General features: G+C 37.7%; 1 protein-coding gene across 2 annotated transcripts in view; it reads left to right on the top strand.

Annotated features, from left to right (window-relative positions):
• The window catches only part of gpc5a (glypican 5a), a 206,854-nt gene extending 186,673 nt beyond the window's left edge, over window positions 1-20,181 (top strand). The window contains exon 9 of one of the 2 annotated variants that reach the window (XM_057831213.1): window positions 18,286-20,181. In XM_057831213.1, coding sequence (XP_057687196.1) covers window positions 18,286-18,431 — 146 coding nt within the window. In that variant the 3' untranslated portion in view covers window positions 18,432-20,181. Of the gene's footprint in view, window positions 1-1,123; window positions 1,447-18,285 lie in introns of those variants that run through there. The other variant, XM_057831224.1, reaches the window with a different exon arrangement.
• Window positions 20,182-24,732: the final 4,551 nt, after the last annotated feature.

The following is a 24,732-nucleotide window of genomic DNA, read 5'->3' on the forward strand; positions in this document are numbered from 1 at the left end:
TGGCATTTCTGTATCTGTACACGAGCTCTGTTTTCTTGTATTCTTCTATTTATTGGTGCTAAAATTAGGATACGCGTTATAAACGGGTACAATAATTTCCCCTAGATTTTACAAGTAAATTTGGGGTGCATATTATACACGGGTGCGCCCTGTATTCGGGAAATTATGGTATTTGCCCCACTGTACATACGTACATACATACATACATACATACATACACAGTGGTACCTCGACATACGATCGCTTCGACACACGATCTTTTCGACATCCGACGTAAAATTTGACTCGCCATTTGTTTCTACATCCGACGACATGCTCGAAATACAACAACATGACAGCACTACAGACGAACGCACGACAGATTTTCTTGTGAGAGAAATCAACACAGTTTCAAAAAGGGTGGTACAAGTGTTGAAACAAGGAAAAAGGGGACACTTACCATTGAAATGGTGATGCAAATTATAGAAAAATATGAGTTTGGGGTGCGCATCCATGAACTGGCTCAACTACACATCTCCACGGTCCTACTCCGACCAGCATTCGCCAGCCAGTCTTTATAAGTCAAGGTGGCAATTGTTATTGTGATAACATCGTCAAAGAAATCGCCAGCTTCGTCAGGTTTTTATCATTTACTTCAGAACTTATCCAACACAAAACGCTTACTGTCCGCCGCAGCTGACGGAAGAAGACATTGAAAGTGTAAATAAACTCTAAACCTTACCGCTCCCTTTCTGTCACGTCAGCCGCGCGTTGCGTTCAGGTACAGCGAAAAACGTCTGCCACATTAGAACCCCAATCGTTACATTGTTACAGGAATTATTATTACATAATTATTCCGATTTTTATTTATAATTTATTTGTTTTGCTATGTGTAATTGCCATTTGTAATAGTACCAGCAGTATCTATTAAGGATTTAGTGTAGGTTTTTGTGCCGTGGAACGAATTAATGTATTATAATGTATTCTTATGGGAAAATCCTGCCCATTTCGACTTACAAACAAGGTCCTGGAACAAATTAACTTCGCATGTAGAGGAACAAATGTATTAGTACATAGATACAATGCACATCATAACTCAGTACTGCCCAACTGATGATTCAGAAAACATTTGTTTTCCTTTCAGAAACAATATCTTGAACAGCAACCTACACTGCAAAAATAATCCTGCAAACGTGGGCCATGGATTTACAGTAAGATAACTTAATTTGCACTTTCTAAAAAGAAATAGCTTTAACAAATCTAGAAAGATCATGGCGAAGAAATAAATAAACTTCCACAAAAGCATTTGGGCAAAAGCAGACTAAATTTCTCAAGATTTCAACTACAAATCAATCTACTTACACATTACACAGGTGGCGACTACAAAAGGTGTGACTAATGAAGAAACACCTTAACACTTTATTCTGTCGGCAATAGCACCACGAGGATGAGAAATGTCTCAACATCTCAGGAAGAAAATAATTTATTTGCACAGAAAGGTTTGGTGGCTACAAAAAGATCCTTAAAGTTTTTCTTTTCAGTCAAAATAATGTCGCTAAAGTGGTGCAAAAATCTAAAAATACAATCATCTCAGTTGGCCGTCCAAGGAAGTTAACACCTCGACAGGAGCGTCACCTGATGAAGAAATTAGGAAAAAAATGCAACAATTGAATTAGAAAGCCAAAGTGGGGAGACTGTTTCCCGTCACAAAGTACATTGCACACTGCAAAAGAGTGCCATGCACGAGTGTCGCCCACAAAGAAAGCATCTCTCTAAGCCAAGGCATAAAAAAGCCAGACTGGAATTTCCAAGGGCCCATGCTGGCAAAGATCAACACTATTTGGACTCTATTCTCTGAAGTGATGAGACCAAGATTAGTCTTTTTGGAAACGATGGCTTCACTGACTGTCTAGCGTCACGAATAGCACACATGCATGTGCATGGTGTCTATAGTAAAAAAGGGTGGTGGCAGTGTCTTTATAAGGCGTGCGACTAGTCTTAAGAAGCTTCATTTCATCGATGGAATCGTGAATTCAGAGATTTACCGTTGGATTTTTAAAGAGAAGATACTCCCATCACTCCAAGCCCTTGGTTGTCATTCAGTTTTCCGACATGACAACAACCCCAAGCACATAGACAAGGCTGCAGTAGCATTTCTTAAGAACATGGTCAGAGTGGTCAGTGACATAGTATATGTCCTTATCTAAACCAGATTGAGGACCTTTGGATAATTCTGAAACAGCATCACTCTCCATCCATCATCAACACTTTTAACTGGTCATTCTTGAAGAATGGAAAAAGATACATAAATGTTGTAATCTCTCAGAAATTTGTTCATTCAGTGCTTCAAGACTTGCCAATGTCCTTAAAGAGCATACGACAGGAGAAAAAAAGTCTTAAATGGCATTATTATGTGAATTAGAATCATATTTTGAGATGATTGGACTATATACAACAATTTAGCAAAGCGCAGATGACGAGAAATTAGTCTTTTAATCTGCCGGTTAGCCACGCCTCCCATTATAGGGCTTTAGCGTCCCCAACAGGTGGATGACGTCAGCGGTAGACTGGGCTCATCGGTTTTACTATTCAGCCCATTGAGGGGGAATTATTCAGAACGAGGAAAACGTGACGAAGAGAGCCGCAAAATGTCATTGTTTCAGTCTCTCTACTCCAATATTTTTACAGGATATTCTTTTTATCCAAGTATTTTTCCCCAATAGCTATATAAATGGCTTGAGAATGACCAGTCAGCCCGTCGAGGGGGAACTATTCACAACGAGGAAAACGCGACGAAGAGAGCTGCAAAATGTCATTGTTTCTGTCTCTTTACTTCAATATTTTTACAGGATATTCTTTTTATCCAAGTATTTTCCCCAGTTGCTAAATAAATGGCATGGTCATGACAAATAACAGTCTTGAGCTAAATGGAATATGAAATAATAAAAATGCATTTATTCAGGACGACATGGCAAAATTACTCCATAATGGTCAAAACTGTCGAATTCACCTTTACTGTCGCACCTCCCGAACGATATTTTATGACACCTAAATCGGACATATGTCATTTCCCTTCCCTGGCTTCGGAGAATGTAAACAAACCAATAGGCATGACAGCTAGCCGACATGCTAACCTGAACCGAGTGATGTTTCAAAGTCTTCGAAGCGGAAAATGACACATAACTAGCCTGGATTTATTGACATGACCACTGGGTTGTCGATTGTCTTCGCGGATCGGCAAACCGCCCGGCGGAGAGCAACTTACAGTTCGTTCCCCGGAGGAGGGCGGCTGCAGTTGTTGTGCAGCTAACGTGCTGCTAATAAGCATGAGGAGAGCTTTTTACATGCCTATCAATGATCAAACGTAAGTAGTCCTTTATTTAAAGAAAGTTTGTTGTGTTTACTTTGTAATCGCTGTATTAATATTTGACATAATACAAAACAAGATGTTTACTCACTTCCTCGTAAGTCCAATGGTCCCACAGTAAATATCCACTGTGAATGGGAACCTTTTGAAACTCCAAAAAGGCGCATACGCCTCTCACTCATACAGAATGATTTTTCTGCAGCCGTTTGGCTGGTGTGATGCGAAAAATAAACGTATTAATCCGCAAAATCAGCTGAATCCTTCGTCCTCATACACAACAGTACGCTGTATAGTGAAGAGGACGTCTTCTACCGTACACGTCACAGCGCCCTCCTCCTCAATGCAAGACCGAAGCCGGAAGTCACTCATTTTCATGGCGCGGGATTCAGAAAACTAAATAAATATAGCGATCGCTTCCACACACATCCAAGCGGTCCATATCATTCAGGAGCATAAAATACCATGTGTATTATGAAATAAACATGCTTTTTCGTGTCACATGCACTTTAAAATACATAAAGATTATACAAAATACCAGTTATGACAGCTTTTGTTAGGCGTGAATTCACATTTGCAGCAACCAGTTTTGATACATTTGTTAATTTTCTGTTTTAGTTCTTCCAACTATCTAAGTTCCATGGCAAAAGTAAAGCAGGCATTTTATAAAATTCAGTTTTATTGAAATTGTAAAAAAAAAAAAAAAAAAAAACTGTTCTTGATTGCGATAATAATTAGAATCTTATTTTCCCAAGAAAGTACTCAATTGTGATATGCACCGTATGTAATGTAGTGCAGAACACGCAAATAGCAAAGCGGTTATTATTAAAATTTTCAGGTAAATTTCTTCAGCATCGTCTCTTGGTCAGGACATTGAAATATTGGTAAAATTTGTGAGATTTTGAAATCTTTGCTATCTTTTTATAGGAATACAAATCATTGTCAGCATCAGAAAAGTCACTAAATACAGTGATAATAGATTGCAACAAGTTGAAGACCAAAATAAAAGTACCAATTTGAAAACAAAAGCACCGTATAGTTCATATTTTATATTTACTTCATGCTTAGCGGATGCTACAGAACATATTTTACCTTGATCTAAATAATGCTGTCACTACATATTTTATTACTCTAGAGCCATCCTACCTAATAAACTGAATCTGCCTTTACAGATGTACTATAATAATGCTGTTATTGAGAGTAGCCTTCAACAAAATTGTTTTGATTGGTGTCCTGAGTAGAGTAAAACAATGCAACATCATTCTGAGAAGTGATATCCGTTTTGGGGTTACCTCATTCCACTGTAAGAGGGGCAATATTTTATCAGCTCTTTATGACGGTCCTCATTGCTATTGCAACACATTTCTACAGAAAAGCCAAGTAATACCACTTATATAAGCATTGTTATTTGTATGCCTTACTTACAATGAAGTGATACTGATCAATATTTTTTTTGTCATGGCAAAACCTTTTCTGACACAGATCTTTTATTGGATGGATCTGGTATATATACTTCCACAGCCTACATACAGCTGCTAATTAAATTGTCGTGACTATGTGTCTAGGAAGGGCTATCAAGCAGAGAGGTTATTGTTGGAGTTTGAAGTTTACTACAAACAGATTCAGATGGTGTTCCGCTTCATGCATCACTCGCTCACATTCAAGAGATGCACACACCAATTTGGCACTTCTTTGCAGTGAATATATATGAGGCATATCAAAAAGTCAAATGTGACATTTCTTGATCGACTTACTATTGAAAATAGGAGGGAAAAAACATAAAATGATAATTCACTGGTAAATTAGTGGAACATTGAAAGTAGATTGGATTTTTTGCTGGGATATAGTTTGTTGTGCATTCACTGAATGTCAAAAGCTCATGAAAATGGGATGCCATCTCCAGCACACTTATTTGCAATTGTTCTGCCTGCACTTAGACGTCTATCCAAGTGGCCTCTGGTGGTTTGTTGCTATTAAGCATCTCTTTTGAGTTCATCTTGTTCTATGGTAAACAAAACAAATGAAGGAGATATCTACTGGCTCAGACATAAGCACTTGTCTTTCTTGTTTACATTCTTCTTGACTGCTGCTTTGTTTTACAATATGCCCTACTTGGATTGGCATTTACGTATTAAAAAAGTAAATATATAGATGAATAACTTTTCATTGTGAATATAGACCTACTTGATACATCCTTAGATAGCACAACTATGTTATAAGATCTACTGTAATTTGGGATATGTATTTACATTTTTTTTTAATATATATTTTTTAAACATTCTGATGATTTTTTTTTTTAGATTGTTTAATAATTTTTCACCGTGTAGATGTTTGAAACCACGTCAAATGTAATAGTAATATAAACGTTTACAACACTATGAAGTAATACTGTACTGTTTCTTGTGGTGTTTTGCAGGGATCCTAGACAGATTTCTTTTATATGCACTGTCACTCATCAAGCTTTAGATCAAATTTTTTAAAAAATGCCGCTCTTCCTTGTGTCCCGTGTCTCTCCATATGGTAATATATTCAACTACAATAGCACAGATTTCTTCTAGTTGTTTTTGTCATGAAACACATCATCCAATTTTGCAAAATATCTGTTTCCATTTGTAATATTAAGACAGTGTTGGGGCAAGGCAAAACTAGCATTTTTTCTTCAAAAAGTAGACAATAAGGAAGCTCAAGAGAAGGTGCTGGGGAGAGACACGTCACAACAACAGACATAACGTAACCCACTAAACACACAATAACATGCACGTGGTGTCACATGCGTGCACGCAGAGGATTATAAAACTGAATTGTTGAGTTTTCCATCCTATTCCTAATCATGCCTGTGTGTAATCCTTCAAACTTTAGTTGTTAGTGCAGACTGAAAAGATTTCTCACAGGGTTGAGGGATTATTTCAGTTTTAATTCTGCCGGCAGCAGTCTAATAATGCAGACAAATTTCACAGAAGACCATGTGGTTGTACGGAAGAGGATTAGGGCCACTGAAGAAAAAAAAAGTGGACAAGATTCTGACTTAAAAGTCAGAATTTTGAGTTCTGAGAATATCGACAGAATTCTGAGATTAAAGTTAGAATTCTGACTTTATACTCAGAATCTTGCCCACTCACTTCAGTGGCCCTAACGTCAGAATCTTCACCACTTTTTTCCAGTAGCCCTAATCCTCTTCCATACAACTAAATGGTCTTATGTGAAATTTGTCAGCAGTATTGGACACACATTTTTTTTTTTAAATGACAAGTAAATTGTTGTGAACTCAACATGCAGCAGTTTAGCAAACTGTTTAGTTTGTTCAACAAAAGATGTTTCAAGCTATTTATTGCCACTCCTACCTGAGGGTTACTGACTAATTAATAATTGAACACAAATTACATTGTATTTTGTGTATTCAAAACATATTCTGATTGATTTTGCATTTGTGGGATAGTAAATCGTAGGCTAAAATCATAAATCTGCTGTCAGTTCAGTTTGTTGTGTCTTTGGCCCTTGTCTTTCTTTCCTATTGACCGAAAATATAATCACTCACGTTTACAACCCACTGCGTATTATAGCAAATCCAAATAATAAATAATACGAATCCATCACCGAAACAGCACAAACAAGCAGCACCTACCCATTTTCTTGTTTTTGCCAGTGATTGTAGCTGGAGGAGAGCGAGCCTTCAGTAAAATGAAAATAATAAAATAACTACCTACGCTCCACCATATCACAGGGCAGGCTTAACAACCTAGCCATGCTCTCCATTAAATGTGAGCTTGCTCAAAAACTGGATTTCACAGATGTTATAAATGACTTTGCTGTCAAAAAAATCTAGACTCATCACTGTTTGAGGGCTTGCTAACCCCAGGAATGTGGAGGAGGCAGGCCCAGGATGTTTAGTTATACTGTTTTGTTGCTTAGCAGGTAGGCCTAGCACTCTCAGTTGTATTGTATTGTAGCCTACAAGGAACAATAGATGGAAACTGTTTATTTATATTGTGTCACATCACATCACGGTCTGTGAAATTTAACTGTCCATCTCAAACAATTTGAGAAAATTTACACTGTCATTGCTCGCAAAGCATTGAAAGGACTGCGTATTAGAGCTGGGAATCTTTGGGCACCTAACGATTCGATTACGATTACGATTCAGAGGCTCCGATTCGATTATAAAACGATTATTGATGCACCCCCCCTCCCTTTTTTTTTTTTTTTTTTTTTTTTTTTTTAATGTTTTGTACATTAGTTCCAAAAAAGTTCAAAAATACTCTCAGGCTAAACCAAACTACTATTTCAGTATCAAGTTAACATATAGCAGTAAACAAATATACAAAAATAACACTAAATAAAAAACTCCAGTCCCCATTCTGTATCAGCAGCTTTAAACTACATTCAATTAATTTAATGTTGTCAATCAACCGTTAAAGTTGTTAAAATTGCTCCTGTTATTCCATAATTTCCCTTTTGTCTGCTTTCGGCATGTGAAACTTTTAAAACTATTTTAAAGATAGATTCAAGTCAATATTTTACCGATTTAGGAGTATTTTAGATAAAAAGGTAATTACGTTTGCTTGGAAGGTTCGCTACAACAGCCTTGCAGGGAAGTGTACTGCTTTAAGATGGCGGCCGTTTACTAACGCCCGCATCTAGCTTTTTGTAGATGTGCTGCAACGCTACCGAATCTATATTGCATCTAGTCCTATATAAATGATATCTATTATCCATTATGTGGATGTACTTGTAGCAGCTTTTCGGCAGCAGTCAGGTATGTTGTTGTGTTTTTTTTATCTCGTGGCATGAGTTGAGCTAGAGCCGTGAGTTGAGCATTGGCATTACCCGAGGGGCCAGATAATGAGAAGCATGATGTTTAGCTACCCTCGCTCCGTTCTTCCTCATTGCGTACTGAAGCGCGCGCGCGGAGTGCTGAGTGTGTTGTACTTCCTCTTTACTTGGCATATTTCAATAATCGGAATTTGGATGTTTGTGAATCGTTCTCGAATCTTCCACAGCCGAATCGCGAATAATCTAAGAATCGGAAATTTTGCACACCTCTACTGCGTATGTTGTCGTGACAAGCCGGTGGCAGAAGTGGTGTGGGGGTCCCTTTAATGGTCTCTTGTCCCCGGTCCCCTGCAAGTCTGCTGACAGCCGTGATGTGAGTTCATGTGACCAAAAACAAAAACTAAGCTTTGCTGTGCGTCTGGAACAAGTATAAATATAGGTCGATGACATGATAGTTTGAAGCCAAACCCGGTTAGCCAAATTAACCAAATTTGGACTCAAACATCATGCAATCAACCTATAATTAGGGACAAAATTTATTATTCCTCATTTTTATTCCACAAATACTGTATCAATAAAAAATGCATTGTTTTAACCAGTGATAGCACATACAACAAGTGCTTGAAAAACAAACAAACTTTTACCTCCCTTGAGAGCAGTGATTTTTGTTATTATCTGGAAAATAATATCAAACGACAAGATATCAGCTCTTAAATTAACCTTTTACGAGCCGCTCCATCCCCAACACACACAAATTATTATATTTGTCCAAACAGAAGCCGCTTTGGTTGCATCATGCATTTAAAATTAATAGGGAACTGAAGAAACATTGGTGGTATAATACTTTTTTGTACCATGACAGTATCCTTTAAACTAGAACTCATATATGAACACAAATGGCGCTACAACAATATTCACTAGCAAATATTCCTTATCTTTTGAAAAAAAAAAAAAGGAAAAAAAACAGCTAATACTACAGCAGCTTAGTGAGTTACTTAGGTTGTGAAACTATTTTTTGTTTCTTTACTGAATGTTTGTATTATACTGTGCCATGATGATTAAGATGTATGCAGCAAAAAGAGTACAAGTGGGGACGGAACAGGTTAATGGCATTTTCAATCGTTTCAATGAGTAAAGATGATTTCAGAGACAAGTGTTTTGAGTTACAATTGTGGTCATGGAGCAAACTGAATTCATATGTTAAGACATCACAACATGTTGCAACTATTGTAGTTCTTCTATTGATTGTTTGCTCAATTAAAAAAAAACAAATGGCTCCATTTAAAAGCTCTCCTCCTGTATTTACATTGAACAGGGGGTTGGGGGGATCTATTTTAACAAGCCATTCTGAAGCCTAAAGCTGCAAAAGTGATTTATAAGCAGGGGTGCACATAAGTGGTCCGCATGCGTACCGGACGTAGACAAACGCGCTGGCCCTCAACGACTTCCATACGCTTTTGCGTACCGATGGCTGACCACCGTATTTGCGGCGGACACGAGAAAATAACTTCTCAAAATGTCAAAGAGGCAGGCCACACTGAGTAATTACTTCCGTGTTCCCCCACCCCCGTCAAAAGACAGACAGACGACAGAGACGTCACCGGAGCTACCGAAAAAAAGGACTTTTGCTGAAAAGTAGGAGGTACCATGGCTAGAAGCAAATGATGCTCGCACGGAAATGCGGTACAAAATGTGCTGTGAGAATCCCAATGTCGCCGATAAGAGCAGCGCATTTTATGTAGGGTCAAAGAATTTCAGCCATCCAAACTTTGAAAAGCACGAAAAAAACAGAGTATGTGGTATGTGGTAAGCAAACTATCGATGTCAAACAGGACCCCGCTCGCCCTATGGACAAGTGGCGGAATAAAGGTAATGAACAGCGACACGCACTGACAAACGTGTTTCTGCTCGCATTTTACAAAGCTAAACATGCACGTTCAATAAGGTCTTATGAGGAGGACGTCCCACTTTTAAAAAGGGTTGGAGTTAATGTGGGAGCCGCATAATGCCCTTTATTTTGAATTGGTGCTTTTTATTTCTTTACATTTCACTTCAAAGTAATGGCAATTTTGTTGTGCCAGTTGATGTTAATCAAGCATTAATTGTTAATATAATTAATTAAAGTTAATTGGCTCTAAGTAAAGCTTGTCATAAATTTATCGCATCAGACGGGTCGGCTCTCAAGCTCAATGAGGACCAAGTCACATCTCCAGGTCCTCCTCTGAGAACCTGTGGCAAAAAAATTATGTGCACCCCTGTTTATAAGCTAGTATACTGCACATTAGTGTAGACCAGGTATGGCAGGTGTCTGTGTACACACACTAACATTAACACTCATATACAGTAAAAAGAAACTTCCCTTCACTTCATTGTAAACTATTTTTTTCCTACAGCAGTTAGTGTGGTATTGATCCTTTGTGGTCCAAGTCCTCAGGAATCAGCGAGTATTGATTTCACTTCAGTTGTAAGCCTCTTTTTTTGACCTGTGTCTCTCTTCACACTGAGCCTCATTGTCCAACCATCCTTTTCAAACATCCTAACCACTCAGCTGTTTGGATGCCACTTGTTTTCATTTTCAAGCAAACTTACAAAATCACATTTTCTCTCAAAATATACCCCCATTATTTCAGCTAACATTAGCTAGCAGATTAAAAAGGATCATCAAAATATAGGAACAGTCATGGCACATAGGCTGCACATTGACCCTAATAGCCATACTACTACATGAAATAAAGCCACACTAGATTGTATGAATGGCATGGGGAATCGCAGCTAGGGCTCATTAAGTGTAAAGTAAATTCAGCTTGGATTAGTTAGTACGCTCATGTCAGCTAGCTGCATGTTGTACACAAGGCGAAGCTGGAATTTGCACTCTTGTTCTTAATAGTCACCTCAGTCATCCAACTCAGCGATAGTTCAGAGGTCGTGGGTTCAAATCGTTATGATATGAATAAAATGTACTGACCTTTCATGACTAAAAAGAACATGCATTCAAGGTTGATCGAATGTACAACATGAGTTTTGTTGTCGTTTGCTCTTGATCTCGTACACACAACGCCACGCGTTCGTTTTCTGTTCCGGAGGCTGAAAAAAGAATGAGTCGACACACAAATACTGAGAGTCTCAGGATGCAGTCAAACAATCAGCAAAAGCTTTAATGAGTGAGGCACATACGTTTCAGAATAAGACTCCAATATATATCTCACGCATTATTCTGTTCTGTTCTGTTCTCTATTCTATTCTATTCTATTCTATTCTATTCTATTCTATTCTATTCTATTCTGCTCTGCTCTGCTCTGCTCTGCTCTGCTCTGCTCTGCTCTGCTCTACGCATTGCATTATTCTAACACACTTAATATAATCAATCAGGGAATAGTATCGTTTCTCTTATTTACTGTTTGACTGTTTGTATAACACATCCTATATGAAATTAATAGCACTTATACCATAATTTAAGGAAAACAAGCAGAATATAGGGCATAATACATACATGACGCCTTCTTATTACGGAAGCCCAACGTGTGCGTCATGCAACTGACTGAGCGAGATTGACGCTGACAAGCCCATGTCTGCACCACCAACTCTCGCAATCAGTTCTCCCGGACAGTCCAGAACAAATGGCGGGACGTCCTGCACTACCACAACACCCAAAAACAAAAACAACTCTTAAGTTTGATAGCTCAGCGCCTCTCAGACACCCCCACCTCAGTTGCCTCATTAACCAATACCCAGCAACGATGACACGCGAACTTGACCGCCCAAATCTGCAACAGAAGAAGACCCAAACACACCCCTCTTCCTGTCCACGGCCTGTCCCGCGAGAGCCTTCGAAATGACTGAATGTTTAGCTAATCGTTGTCATTTTTTCTTGGGAACCTTTTGTTGACTTGTGACATGGTGACCTTGGATTCTCGGCTGGGTCCCTGTGTGCTGTATGATTGCTGTCAACTCAGAATAAATTGACAACTTGTGTTTCGAAGCCTTTTTCCAGCTTTCAAAATGGAGTCAGTACAAGGGGTTAAGACTAAGGTGAGCGCACCGAGTTTGGCCTTTTGGCTGGGTTGTCGTGTTTTCGGCGGCCCCGGTCGTTGGAGCTGCGTCAGCGCGGGTCCCGCTGTTCGGCTGGCATGACTTTGGCAGTCTAGCTAAAGGGTCAGATTTCTTCACACGTTTTACAATGTCGTGGGCATTTACTTTTAACCATTCAAGCCATTGCTCAAGATGATAATCAAAGGCTTGAGGAGACAAGGGGAGGGGAAATGTTACACCTACACAAACCTACACGAATTGAGAAAACTGGGCTTACTTTTATGAAGCCAAATGGTATATGTATTACTAACCAGAATATGAATGCATGATTACTTTGAATGACAATACATAAAGGGCTACAAAAGCATACAAGTGAACATATAAATGTGAGTACATAACAGTATGAACAATGAAGTAGTCAAAGGTAAAAAATGTTAAGAACCCCGCCCCTATATTTGACTGTAACACATATGCAAACAAATATCATGAAGGCAACTTTTTAATTTACATTTTTTATGGGACCAAAGTTTTGGTCCCATAAAATCTAGGAGGCAGAAAGTCACCATTCAAACACGTCTTGTTTGATTGATTGTTGTTGTATAAATAACCACAAAGATGAGAAGTTTGCTGCTTGCACCAGTTATTGATCTGAATGTATGTGTCAAATTCATGTTATGAAGTTTTACTAAAATTATACCAATAAGTGTGCGGTAAGAGCTGTTGAGCCACTATTATCCATTGTAGCTGTTTATTTGTGTAACATAAATAATATAAATATGAACAAGAATCTGAATTAATCTGAAAGAATATAAAATTTGTCCAACTCCTTAATGCTATATTGGAGACTTAAAGGAAAAAAAATCAATATTAGGTGTGAATGCTCACTGCTCTTGTGTGTGGAATTCAAGCATTAAAATCGCTGCCTTGGGAACTGCTTCGTATTCGATCAATATGTGTTTTATTTCAGCCCCCATTTAGATGCAGCGGTGATCAAATTTTATTTTTGTAATGACAATTTATGTTCTAGATTTACCCAAGACTCAAAAATCAATGTTCAAAATCAAAATCATAATGCAAACAATGAAATATATTGTGGATTCACCTTTGGCAATTTGGAATTACAGGCAGTAAAACGTGCAATTGAAGATTGATTACAAAGCTTCTGTTGGTGGTCTCATCTCATCTTCTAACATATGCTTTATTGGCTAAGAAAGGGTATGGCCAAAAGTAATCCTGCTTTCGACAGACTTACGATGCTTAGGTGCAACTCCAAAGTCCTTGAGCAGAAAGCCTTGTGTTGGAGTTTGCCCTCCTTTGTACGGATGAACAAGATGAAGTCTGAGGTGTCCTGAGGAAACATCAGTAGAACTGAAGAGAGCACTTTACTTGGGAGGAGAAAAAGAATTTCCTCAGCTTGTAGGTCCCAAAGAGCTGTAAACAAAGATGGATGTCGACAGCTCATGTGGTGCCGTTGTCTCAACTAATATCTTTAGCTGGCAGGATGCTGTATAAAAAGCATACACTTTAGTAACTTGGATGTGGACCCCAGGCAATAAGAGGTTGATCATGTTGAGATTGATATCTAATGAAAGTTTTCGTTACCGTTGTAGAGTTTCCTGTCTTCGCATCAGGAAATTTACAACACTTTCAACAAATGCCTAATCAAAAAAATGATATTCTACTTGAATATCTTTGCAAATATATTATGCACCTTAGGGCCTCAGTGTGCCTCTTAGCTGCATAACCTCACTATAAGAAGTAGGCTGCAAGATAATTAGCCAAGTCCCTATTGGTTTAGTTATTAATGTTATATTGCTGTTGTGAAAGGTGTTTGAAGTATTAACTAAATGCTGTCACAATAGTACGAACAACATCAAAATACATCTGTTCGTACTAAAGTTGGGCTGAGTAAATTGAAATACCGTTATTAATTGATCAATTATAAATGTATTGTACCACAAAAAATGAAGTAGAATTCTGCTTGGCTAAGAAATTGATTTAACTTTAATTCAAATCTATTAATTGAATATAGACAAGTTTCCGAGGTACTTTGTCACATTTCTGCTCGCGACTGCCGTATTCACTTTCTCTAACCAAAACAAGAGTGGAGCTGGAGTGACCCCACTCATCAAAATCCCTCAAAAAAGACAATTTGTTAATGCCGCATCCATCTGCCATCATCAAGACATGGGAGGACAACATGAAGAAATAGCAAAGCGTCACGACAGCCAAAATATTTTTGTATTTTATTGATTTAGTGGCAGTGACAGGAAACACAATCAGGAACCTGAAAATCTCAGAGGCACAGCAACAAAGTTGAATGTGTCCTAATACATGAACGCTAAAATTAGCTTTGCTAAACGTAGTTATACAACGATAAAGAAACTGAAAACACTCATCAACGACAAGTCATACACGGAATTCTTACCCTAAATGCATAAATGCAAGTGTTTCAAAGTTCTTTGTTTACAGGTGAAAAACGCTGTTACGCAAGGGAAGACAATTTGATGTGCCTCACAACAACTTACTGTACGTTGATGGACATTAGACCGGTCCATTGCATAATGGCTGTTATTCAAAATTTTTGAATTTTCCACCACATTTGCTATTTTTGTTCATCTTTAGGTACAAGACATCTGTGTGAAGTGTGGTGCCATTTGGGTCGCAGTTACTGTCCGCGCCCGTCAGGTTTTTCCCTATTGTTTTCCCACAGTGAATCAACAAAGTCATCCGAAATGAATAAACCGTGCATTTCTGTTTTCATTTTGCGTTATTTATTTCGACTTTCGACAAGCGACAATCAGTTCGGGTTTAAAAGGAAACATCGAACTGACATGTGTATATTTGCTCTGAAGGAGCTATTATTTAAATATCGAAGCCTAAACTCAACAATGTTTCTATGCTTCATTGACTCATCGAAAGCCTTCAACCGGATCAATCACAGCAAACTTTTTCTTATGTTGGCACAAAGAGGGGTGCCCAAATACATAATCCGTATTCTGACCTTCTGATATGCAAATCAACTTGTTCGCATAAAAAGGGGTGGCTCGGTGTCTGCTTGCTTTAAAGTAGGTAATGGGGTGAGACAGGGAGGAATTCTCTCTCCATATTTGTTCAATATCTTCATGGACGACTCATCCAGCCGACTCAATAAGTGTAATACGGGAGGTGTTGCAGGAGGCACTGTCATTAACCATCTTATGTACACAGATGATGTGGTGGTGCTCTCCCCATGCAGTGCTGGCTTGCAGGAGTTTCTCTCGATATGTTCCGAATTTGGTGATCATCTTGACATTAAATATAATGCAAAGAAAAGTAATATCATGATTGTCCGTTCTAAAGAAGATAGGGCGGCTATATTCCCTCAGTTCTTTCTTGGCAAAAAAGCTATGAATATTTGCAATGAAGCTAAATACCTCGGCCACTTCACATCTGAAGACTTGTCGGATGACAGGGATATTCATCGTCATTGTTGTAAACTTTATGCACAGGCAAATATGCTTAAAAAAAGATTGTTTTATGTGCTCCCTCCACGTCAAGACCTCGCTGTTTAAGGCATACTGCACACCGTTTTACACTGCTCACCTGTGGTCAAGGTACACAGCTAAATCCATGCAGAGGCTAAATGTAGCCTACAATGATGCCCTGAGGCTGCGTGTGCCTAGATGGTACAGCGCCAGTCAATTATTTGTTAGCTCTGGATTACCCACCTTTAAGGCGCTTTTAAGAAAATTGATGTACAGCTTCATGTGTCAGCTAAATGAGTCTGGAAATAATATTATGATGAATTTAACAGACCCTACAATGAGCTTTAGATTTAGTTCGAGCCTGTGGTGCCATTGGCACAAAAGTCTGTTTGTTGTGCACTGATAGCCAGTGCTTCCTTGTTGTTCTGTTTTGTTTTCTTTTTTCCTTTCGAGTCACTTTATTATTATGTCTCCATATGTACGGTATTCTTTTCCTCTTTGTTGGTCTGTGTGCTATGGACCCACTGTGAGATTCCGGAATAAAGATCATATATTTAGTTGGGAGTTCATTGGTTATCCCTCACCCTGGGGGCAACGCATAGAAAGCGGTCACTACTGGACAACTTGAGCGATTTGGCACAGAAACGTACTAAAGTGAAATTTTGTTTACTTGTTATTGACAGGAAAGGAAAAAATATAACCTTGTGGAGCAGCAGTTTTCCAAAGTTCTTTTTTTGGACCGGTCTAATGGACGTATATCGATTGAGATCAAGTGCATTCTACTTTTTACACATGCTGCCTAAAGTTGTGGATGACTGCTGCTGATGAATGCTCCACCTACGTTAATATTTTTCTAATAATTTTATAAATTGTGATTTATTGACCTGTTTTGCACATGCACAAATTGTTATGAATAAAATAAGAAATAATTTTGTCCAAAAGTTTTATTGTGATCAATATCGGCAATAAAAAAGACATACTACTTGTGTTTACATGGATGCACATGGGTGGTGAGCTCATAATACCATAACCATAATCTAACCAGGTGAAAAATACCATGTACTGTAGTATTTCCATGTAACAATAAAATCCGTTGCAGCACTTCTGCATTCGACAACTTTAATATTATTTTTAATTTCGCCTCATTTTGGGCACTCAGGTGGCCGGCATATCAATCTCCACCTCATGTTAACTCAGGTCGCACGGACTTGGAATTCTGTCCACGAACAATCAACGACATGATAAAGACCATATAACCTTTTAGTTGGATTATTTAAATTAAAAGTAGTGGGCCACATCCTTAACTTATTGTCGACTGCTGGCGCTTTTGTAGCAGCTTGTTCGCTGATCAAAACATTCCGCTTCCAATCATATGTATTGGCGCTTCTAGGAGTTGACACAACCACGCACAGCACAGAAAGTCCCATAACCTCATCAATGTCGTGCTGAATCAATTTTTGGCGATTTTGTGGGTTCCTCTGGTTTGATTTTGATTTTTCTACTCCAACCGCACTTCGTGGTGTTCCGTCTAAACCGGAAGTCTGCTGCAGAAAATATCAAAGATGGCTCCACCCATGTTTCGCTCAGGAAGCTTGTCTATAGAGCACCCCAAAAACTTGGTTATTTAAGTTATTCTGAAAAAAAATATATGGCGGAAAACACTCAGGTGATTTGAAGTTCCGCTCGGAGACCCCCAATTTGGCCAAATTTCAAAACTGTCCTATATGCATGTTTGATGCATCATTGGAAAGCTTAAAATCTCAATTTTCTGGGAGAAGAAAAATTTTGAACAGGAGGGCATTTAAAAAAAAAAAATTAAGCAGCAAAACCCTATCTGGAGGCGAGAGCAGAATTACTGTGGCTTTAACGAGATATTATCGCGTACTTATCTTGTTTCAATCCAAAAACGGCATGTAGCATGTATCAGTGAGTGTCAAGACACAGCTGTCAATGGCCACAGCTGGATTTTTGGGGGATTTTATGGGTGTAATATGGTAATATAACAAGGGTCGCGATGCAGAAATCGCAGCCATCAAGAAGTGGTCGGAGGAGTGGCTTAGATTTTCATTTCGATACGTTTACCCTTTTAAACTTTTTTTTTCAAATTTTCTTTGCTTAGATTGATTATTTAACATCTAAAATATTGTGGAAAATGCGACAGTAACAAAAAAAAAAAAACAAAAAAAATACAATTAAGCGATAGTTATGAGGTAGATATCCGTGACTTTTTTACAGACGCCAATTTTTCCATTGTGACATCATTTGTTTAAAAGTTTAAAATATATATATTAAACAAAATATGAGACATCAGTTAATGATTCAAAGTTAAAAATGACATTTTTGAATAATGAATATAATTACCTTCGTTTTATGGCTGGGTTGAAACAAAAGCAGTTGCGCAACATCTGTAAACGGGGGTTTCCAGGGTAAAACGGACAAGTTAAAAATAGTTCAGGGCTTAATGCGCCATGAATCTGCTATGGCAGTGTACTAGTATTGTTCTATCAAACACAACAGTTGTTTTGGCTTAAAATACAGCAGTTTCTTTTAAAAATCAGTTCAAGAGCAGAAACTGCTTTTTCAGTCGTGTCTGTGTTTTCCGCCATATATATATATTCTTTTTTATGGTAACACATTAAAAAAAAAAAAACCTCTTATGTTTTTCTCTCCTTTCAGTGAATCCAGATGTGTCCACTGGTCACAATCACCATAACCCACCTGTAAAGGATTCAAAGGTGAAGGTCCTATCCAGGAGCGTCCAACTGACGGGTTCCATTGTCGTCATGATGATGCCTTGGTTACATGTTCTCCATGCTCTGTAGCAGTTGCTGCAGTCAACCTCAAAACTTGATTCTAACCTTATTTATCCAAGGATGACACATGAGGCTCTCACATGATAACATGTAATGGAGCACCAATTCCACAGAGTGCTGGGCACACACAGGACTTACCACCGTGTGGAAAATGAAAGACATTACCTCATATTTCAAAGAATATATTCTCCTGTTTATATTTACTCAATATGTCAACAATCACTTTAGTATATTTTGTCACTTGCATTGCTACAGTATGCTATGTCTGCACATTAGATGAATGGCCTTGAGATATAAAATATGCAGAAACATACATTTTAAATATTCTTTAACGGTCTGTTTAAAAAAACTTAAAATAGACAAAATTATCAGATTTTTAAAACGGATTATGAAATTTTGAGAGCATAAGTGGAAAAATGTCTATTGTGAGTAATTTAGCAATGTGCCAATTATAAACACAATACCATATTTTTTCTGACTATAAGGCACACTTAAAACCCTTTATTAAAAAAAATGACAGTGTACTTTATAATCCAGTGCACCTTATGTATTAAATTTGGTTGGGTTTAACGATATTGAACCTATTTTGTTGCAGCATGACTATTATACTGCTTCAATAAATTGCTCCAGGCACACATTCATCATTTATCAAACCCAAAAACAAAAAACAAACAAAAAACCTATAAAACAAATCATAATTAAATTAATAGTTAAAACAATATTTACAAAGTTAAAAGATGATAAACAAATTTAAAATGCAGTGCATTTATTAATGCACTAATGTGCCTTATAATCAGGTAAGGAGTATGTAGGAAAATCAAAACACGTTCATTAATTGTGTGCTTTATTGTCTGGAAAATATGGTAACTCTGAACTGGGACATTTCAAAATATTTTCCTTTTCTTAGCTTTACCGTCATTTTAATCGGTATATTTGAACTGTTAGGATCACTGCATGGCTGAGGAGGAGAAAAGTGAAGAGACTCATATTAAAAAAAGAGATTTTAAATTACTTCCCACCATCTATTTTCTTATCAGCTCTTTGAGCGTCTGGGGAAGTATCAAATCTCTTCAGCCTCTTATTTGATTATACTTAAAAGAAATATGTAGATTGTGATTTGCATGAATTTTTGCCAACAGAAAAATGGGAAATGACAAATGCCATGGAAGTCAGTTAGAATATCGCTGTACAGTATAAGCCACACACTATTTTGATCACACTGGATGTCCAAGAGAAGATGCTTGGAGCACAGATTTAATAGTTTTTGTTTTTGTTGTAATATAATAAATATCAAATATCAAAATATCAAATAGAAAATTATGGAACATTTTTTAAAAATGTTTTTTTTTTTGTATTAATTTTTTTATAAGTCAAGTTTGTTTTTTGTTTGATCCTCAACTTCCTCTAAAAAGACCTATTATTAGCAAACCCTGCTTCCAGTTCACCGAAATAAGCACTGTAACAAATATTCGTAATATATGACAAAACAGTTAAATTTTAAATAATTTATGTTTATAAGTAGTGACAACATTATATTAATTGATTTTTAAGAGACCCCAGGTTGTACTGGGAAATATGATTTTCTATGGGGGGAAAAAAGCTAAATCTGACACTTTTAAATGTTTTGTATTTATGCTTTGTAATAGCCCAAAATAATACTGTACATTAACACAGTTTTTTAATGTAAAATAATAAAACTGAAAGAATGATGCAACTTCTGATGTTTGGTCAGTAATTTTCTTTGCAAGGAGCGGCATGAAGAAAATAACACCTTGCCTATTTAATTATTTTTTCATTCACTTAAAAGAACCCCCCCCCCCCACCCCCCCAAAAAAGCCTTCCCAAGTCATATTTCTGCTTGTTTATGCGATTGAGATTTCTTTTAAATGCAAAAAAGCTATCTTTGCAACCTCAATACTTCCACCACCCCGATGAGTGTATTGTGTGTGTGTGTGTGTGTGTGTGTGTGTGTGTGTGTGTGTGTGTGTGCGTGTGTGTGTTTTAAACTAGGGCCAAGCCACACAGCGTTGAGCCTCTCTTTACAAATGACTTGGTCAAACCACCAAAATTAGTTAGATCAGTTATTTTCCTGCCCTGACACATAAACGTGGTTAGAAAAGGTGCAAATTTAGATTCATTCACTGCCACCAAATTAGCCGTGTGCATGTCCAACAATTCTTGCCAAATTAGTAAGCACCCACAGCGAGCCTTGCAAAAATCAGAATGTGAAGGTATTGCGCTGAGTCGCAATCGCATTGTCTTTGAAAATTGATCCCTATTGTGCCTTTCTTATTGGTCTACCTCCGTAGCTGGCGACTTCATGAGGCTCGAATCTCTGTAACCTCGACTTTAGACGAGCAGGGTCATTTAAAAAAACCTTTGTTTTTCAGAGACCTTTTTGAGACTTTCTCAGGTCTCTGATATGTTGCAGACTTATTCCATCTGTGACCCTGCAGTCATCACCAGTCTCCGTGATAGTCTTGACCAACAAGACAACGTGATTAAGAGAACACGTGACTGAGCCTGAGCTGCTTTGGTATTTTAATTATTGTGGAATTCTCATTGATATTGGAGCATCTTTTGGGTGAACTGGACTTCCACATGACGTCCCTATTTTGGCCTCTCCACCAGCGAGATATGTCCTCATGTGTTCAGCCTTATTGTTCATGCATTCATGATTACACTAACAGATGCTAGCTAGCTTATGATGTCTGTTTCCCCTCTGCACAAGGAGTGATACCTGTCACGCTGGTGGCATGGGCGTACTGCCGATCATTTCAGGCAAGTGTCACATGAAAAACATCACACGAAATTTCTGCTCAAACTAGTCATGAAATAATACATGATCTTCATTTAAGACACAAGCATTTCATTTACACACAAAATGTTTTCATATTTTATTGGATCCTTTAAATACTGTAATTTTCGGACTATAAGCTGCTAATTTTTTCCTTCATTTTGAATCCTGCGTCTTATGGTCCAGTTGCTTATTTGTTCATTTAGTTGGGTTACTAGGAAACACTTTACACATTGTAAGACTGTTGTTATTATGACATGACACTATCATGGGCATTACTGATTGTTTATGGAAGACGTCATTGAGGGGCCTGTTACATTGTGACTTTCAGAGAATACGAAAAATTTCAAATTTGCATTTATATGGTTCCGTCTCCACTTGAACAATGTCGAAATTCCGCATGAAAACGATTTAGTATTCATGCCAGGCCCTCGGGGGCTGTGCAGATTTACAAGGCGAGAGCAAATGATGATTTTGACCCCAACAATCTCCTCAGCCTGCAAGACAACATACCCGCCCACTCTTAGCAATGGCATTTTTCATTTGCTCCAAAAGGCACATAGATTGAAAGATTCAACATATTTAGATAAAAATATTATTTAAAAACAGTAAATTAAAGCTGAAGTTCCACCATTTGCTGTTTTAAAATGTTTAGTAGCACCACTGCGCACGCGTAATGTGACGTGTGCAAGTGCTGAGGTATTTCAGCGTGGGAACTTTCCATTGATATGGATGCGGAGCAAGCCCCTACTATCAAATCCTTTCACTTTGGAGCCAAAATTCAATGGTTTGCGTCTTCGCCTTCCGTTTTCGCCGATACAATATGAAGGCGAGGCCATTCCGCACCGCAGTCAATGCGTCTTGGTGTCGCAGAGTCGCCATGTAAACTGTCACTAAGTGTCATCTGGCATATTATGTCACTAATTCCATTTATGCCCAGCTCGGATCTTTTACATCCATTCAAAAGTGACATAATTTGACGGATAACTCAAAATGACATTTGTTATAAGCATTCATTTATGCTCATCACAGTGTCATGTCATAATTATGATTGTCTAATGACAGTCTTTTGGCGCAACTGTCAAATCAAGTGTTACCAAATATCATAAGTAGCAATTAATGAAACAACTGGAACAGTAACTGAAGAAATAATTAGCACAGAACATGAATTTTGATTGTTATTTACATCTGTAGCGCTGCAATACATGCTAGGAGGCATGTTGGACAACAACAGTATTGACAGCAGGTGACAGCAGAGGTTGACTGTCTCTCCCCCAAGGAGAATTTGGTCTTATGACAGACACTTACAATACAGTGAACACAGCTGCGGCTTATCGTCCAGTGCGGCTTATCCATGAATGAATGCCGTTTTTGTGTCAAATTTGGTGAATGGCAGTTTATAGTCAGGTGCGCCTTATAGTGCAAAAATTACGGTAATTAGATTTCTCTACGGAACATGTGTGTAAACTTTTTCTTTTTTAATAAATATTCAGCGTCAGGAGCCAGTCAACAAGCTGCCATGACCTATAAAAACAAACAGCTGTTTTGAGTTTTCTATTACCATGGACCATAGCCCAATGAACCATGCCTCACACAAAAGAGCTTTCAGAAAATAAATTGTTAACTTGCATGAATGTTTTTTGGGATGTTAAAAGGGTGACAAAAAATCTTTGCTCAAAATGCATAGAAACCTCAGCTACCTGCTAACATCTGTTGATAAATCTACAATAAATAAAACATTAAAGTGCCCAGACTTTCAAGATGGTTCATTTTTCGCTAACACGCTAATTGTATTTATTTATTTATTTTTTACAGAAAACTGAAACTGACATTGATTTTAAATAATACCTAATACTGTACTTGTATTTGTTTTGGAGCAATCTGATTCAATCAGAAATTTGTCCTCCTGGAAAGCCCTTTTTGTCAATTGTTAAAATAAATACCACCCCATGTCTTTTTGTTGTGAAAATGGGGAAAACTGGACACCAAATTCACTGTATATACAGTACGGACCAAAGGTTTGGACACACCTGAGTCAATGAAACACAAATCAATGTCCCAACACCATTGTTAAAGCAATAAATTCCACTAATCAACTCTGAAAAGGCATACATGTGAAATCAAAAACATTTTGGGTGACTCCTTCTTGGACCTCATCAAGAGAATGGTGCAAAAGTGTGCAAAAAAGTAATCAGAGCAAAGGGTGGCTACTTTAAAGATATTAGAATATATGTTTTGTTTTGTTTTTTTAATTTATTTTTTTGCTAAGTAGGTAATTCCACACGTGTTCATTCATAGTTTTATTACCTTTAATGAGAATTTAAATAGTCATGAAAATGAAGAAAACGCACAAATGAGAAGGTGTGTCCAAACTTTTGGCTTGTACTGGATGTATGGTGCCAAACTAGTTTCTGCCACACTTAATTTTCTTCTCACTTGAAAGCATAACTGACAGTTAAAAAATAATAATAAAAGAAAATCTAATCCTATAATCCAAATTGAATGATCTTTGGGGCTCCTTCCATTACTGGTATATTTTGGTGGCTTCTGACATGCACATCAAAGCATTTAGTGGAGTTGCCAAAGACTGAGGGCTGCCTAAGTAGGTCTGTTGATTATATAAAACCTATTATTGCTTATGATGACAAAGATGCAATAGCAAGGACCAAAAATAGATTATTCACAAACACCATTCATTATAGGATGATGCAAGCTAAGGAAAAAACATAATTTGTGACCAGGTGTCAAATTCATCTCATATTGTGAGAAGTTCTGAACTCCTTTGCAGTCAAATGTACCATGACCTTCAAGCAGCAGCCTTTAGAAGTACCAACTTGTTTCATAGGTTACTGCAGTTGGCTGATAAAATAAAGACAAATATTTCATTACACTGACTGAACGTTAAATATTTTATTAGTCTCTATCTTCCAATAGTTCCCTGATGCAAGGTGGACTTTGTGCTTGTCATCACTGCCTCACTTCATCTGGCTGCATTGAGGGCGGATGTGTGCCAGTTCCATTTATGGCACCATCTGATACATAATTCATGCCTCCTAATTAGGTGGTAAAGCAGCAGCTTCAGTGTGGTACACATTTACGAATTTTGAACATTACAACTCATTTTTTAAATATGACAGATCCCACACATAACAAGGAAATAAATGATAGGTGTGTTTTTACTCCTTTTAAAATGTGTCCTGTATTCAAAATGACTATCACAGCACTCCCACACAGAAAATAATAATCCCTGTCGGTGGCATAGTGTTGCAAAGCATCCAGTCTGCCCCAAAACAGAAAAATGACAGAGTAGAAGTAGAGCTTATCTGATAAGTACATCATGGCTGCAAACTCTTATCCTTGTCATTGTGGTACATGACTTGTGGGGTGCGTTACATGTTATGCAATCCTTCAACAAAATCAGTCACTCCTCTTTTTGTCTGAGCTTCCGGTTTGTTGCTTAACTGAAGCTTTGTTAAAACATGCGTAAGGATTTGTGCTGAAAATTAATGATCT

Source organism: Corythoichthys intestinalis, chromosome 1 (genome assembly GCF_030265065.1).
Source record: "Corythoichthys intestinalis isolate RoL2023-P3 chromosome 1, ASM3026506v1, whole genome shotgun sequence".
Classification (NCBI taxonomy): Eukaryota; Metazoa; Chordata; class Actinopteri; order Syngnathiformes; family Syngnathidae; genus Corythoichthys; species Corythoichthys intestinalis.